Source organism: Rhinopithecus bieti, unplaced genomic scaffold (genome assembly GCF_001698545.2).
Source record: "Rhinopithecus bieti isolate Rb0 unplaced genomic scaffold, ASM169854v2 scaffold_24469, whole genome shotgun sequence".
Lineage (NCBI taxonomy): Eukaryota > Metazoa > Chordata > Mammalia > Primates > Cercopithecidae > Rhinopithecus > Rhinopithecus bieti.
The window spans coordinates 95,838-97,038 of record NW_016811248.1 but is presented as its reverse complement, the minus strand read 5'-3'; the positions used below and the strand labels follow the sequence as shown (position 1 = coordinate 97,038).

General features: G+C 61.9%; 1 protein-coding gene across 1 annotated transcript; it reads right to left on the bottom strand.

The window, feature by feature from the left end:
* Positions 1 to 225: 225 nt before the first annotated feature.
* Positions 226 to 1,195, bottom strand: LOC108543225 (alpha-2C adrenergic receptor-like). The gene has a single exon (XM_017893604.1). It carries the CDS (start codon positions 981 to 983, stop codon positions 756 to 758), a length of 228 nt encoding a protein of 75 aa, XP_017749093.1. The 5' UTR covers positions 984 to 1,195; the 3' UTR covers positions 226 to 755.
* Between the last annotated feature and the right edge of the window lie 6 nt (positions 1,196 to 1,201).

The window sequence follows — 1,201 nt, the reverse complement described above, 5'->3', positions numbered from 1 at the left end:
ACGGGAATTTTGAGTACATATTTTCCATGTACATAAAGGGTTAGCCTGAGAAAAAGCAAGACCCCCTCCTTCTCATGCAAGAGGGAAGTTGTAACCCAGAGGCCCAGGGTGCCCACCGTCCAGCCTTGCAGGGCTGAGGAAGGCGGAGGGTGTCAGGCAGGGTGAGGTCTGACTGGGAAGATACTCCCAGCCCCCAAGCTCAAGGACTGACTGCGGCACCCAACATTAGATTACAAAGGTTTATTTAGAAAATAGTTTGGTTGTTTTGGCTGTTGTTTTTGGCAAACATTTAAATACTTTCAGTAATCAAAGATTGTCGGTGCTTTTTCCTTGCCCCCTGGCAGCCACCCCCCGGACTAGGTCCTGGAGAAGTCAGCCCTTGGTCAGACGGGGATGGGGAGTGGTAGTGTGTTTGGGGGGCTCCTTGCTCGCCCATTTAGGAAGCTACCTCTGCCACTGCTCTCTAAAACGCTGACCTCACAGCCACACCTCGGCAGGGCCCCCAGAGCTGGATCCAGGCAGGGAGCCCCAGAAGCAGCCCCTTGCTGAGGCGGGAAGGCAAAGGGGTCTCCCCCTCTCTCCTCCCCACTCCCCGGAGCCCGGCTATCTCTCTGCCAAACTCCTGCCCTGCCGCACCCTCCCCTGCGCCCTGGAGGCCAATCCATCCCCGGGTCTCTGGGAAAGCTCCCGTCTGGGCCGCCCTTTCTGCCCAGCCCTGAGCGTGGAGCTGTCCAGGATCCCCAGGCGGGCGCGAGTCACTGCCTGAAGCCCCTTCTCCTCCGTCGGAAGAGGATGTGCTTGAAGGATCGCCGGAAGTCCTGGTTGAAGACCGTGTAGATGACCGGATTGAGCGAGCTGTTGCAGTAGCCGATCCAGAAGAAGAACTTGAAGAGCGGGACGGGCACCTGGCAGGCCTCGCGGCAGATACCGTACAGGCTGTAGGTGAAGAAGAAGGGGAACCAGCAGAGCACGAACACGCCCATGACCACGGCCAGCACGAAGGTGAAGCGCTTCTCGCGCGCCTGGGCCACCTTGCGGCGGCACACGCTGCTGCGCGCCCGGCGCCTGCGCGACAGAAAGAACTCGACGGAGCGCGAACTGGCGCGCGACAGACGGCCGCCGGGGCCCGGGGACCTGGAGGCCGTCAGCGCCCCCGACTCAGCCGCCCCCGGCCCCGCCCCCTGCCCGTCGGCGCCGCCCG

What these genes read in the sequence shown, in the direction of transcription:
- LOC108543225 (XM_017893604.1), bottom strand. Translation starts at nt 983, where the DNA reads ATGGGCGTGTTCGTGCTCTGCTGGTTCCCCTTCTTCTTCACCTACAGC.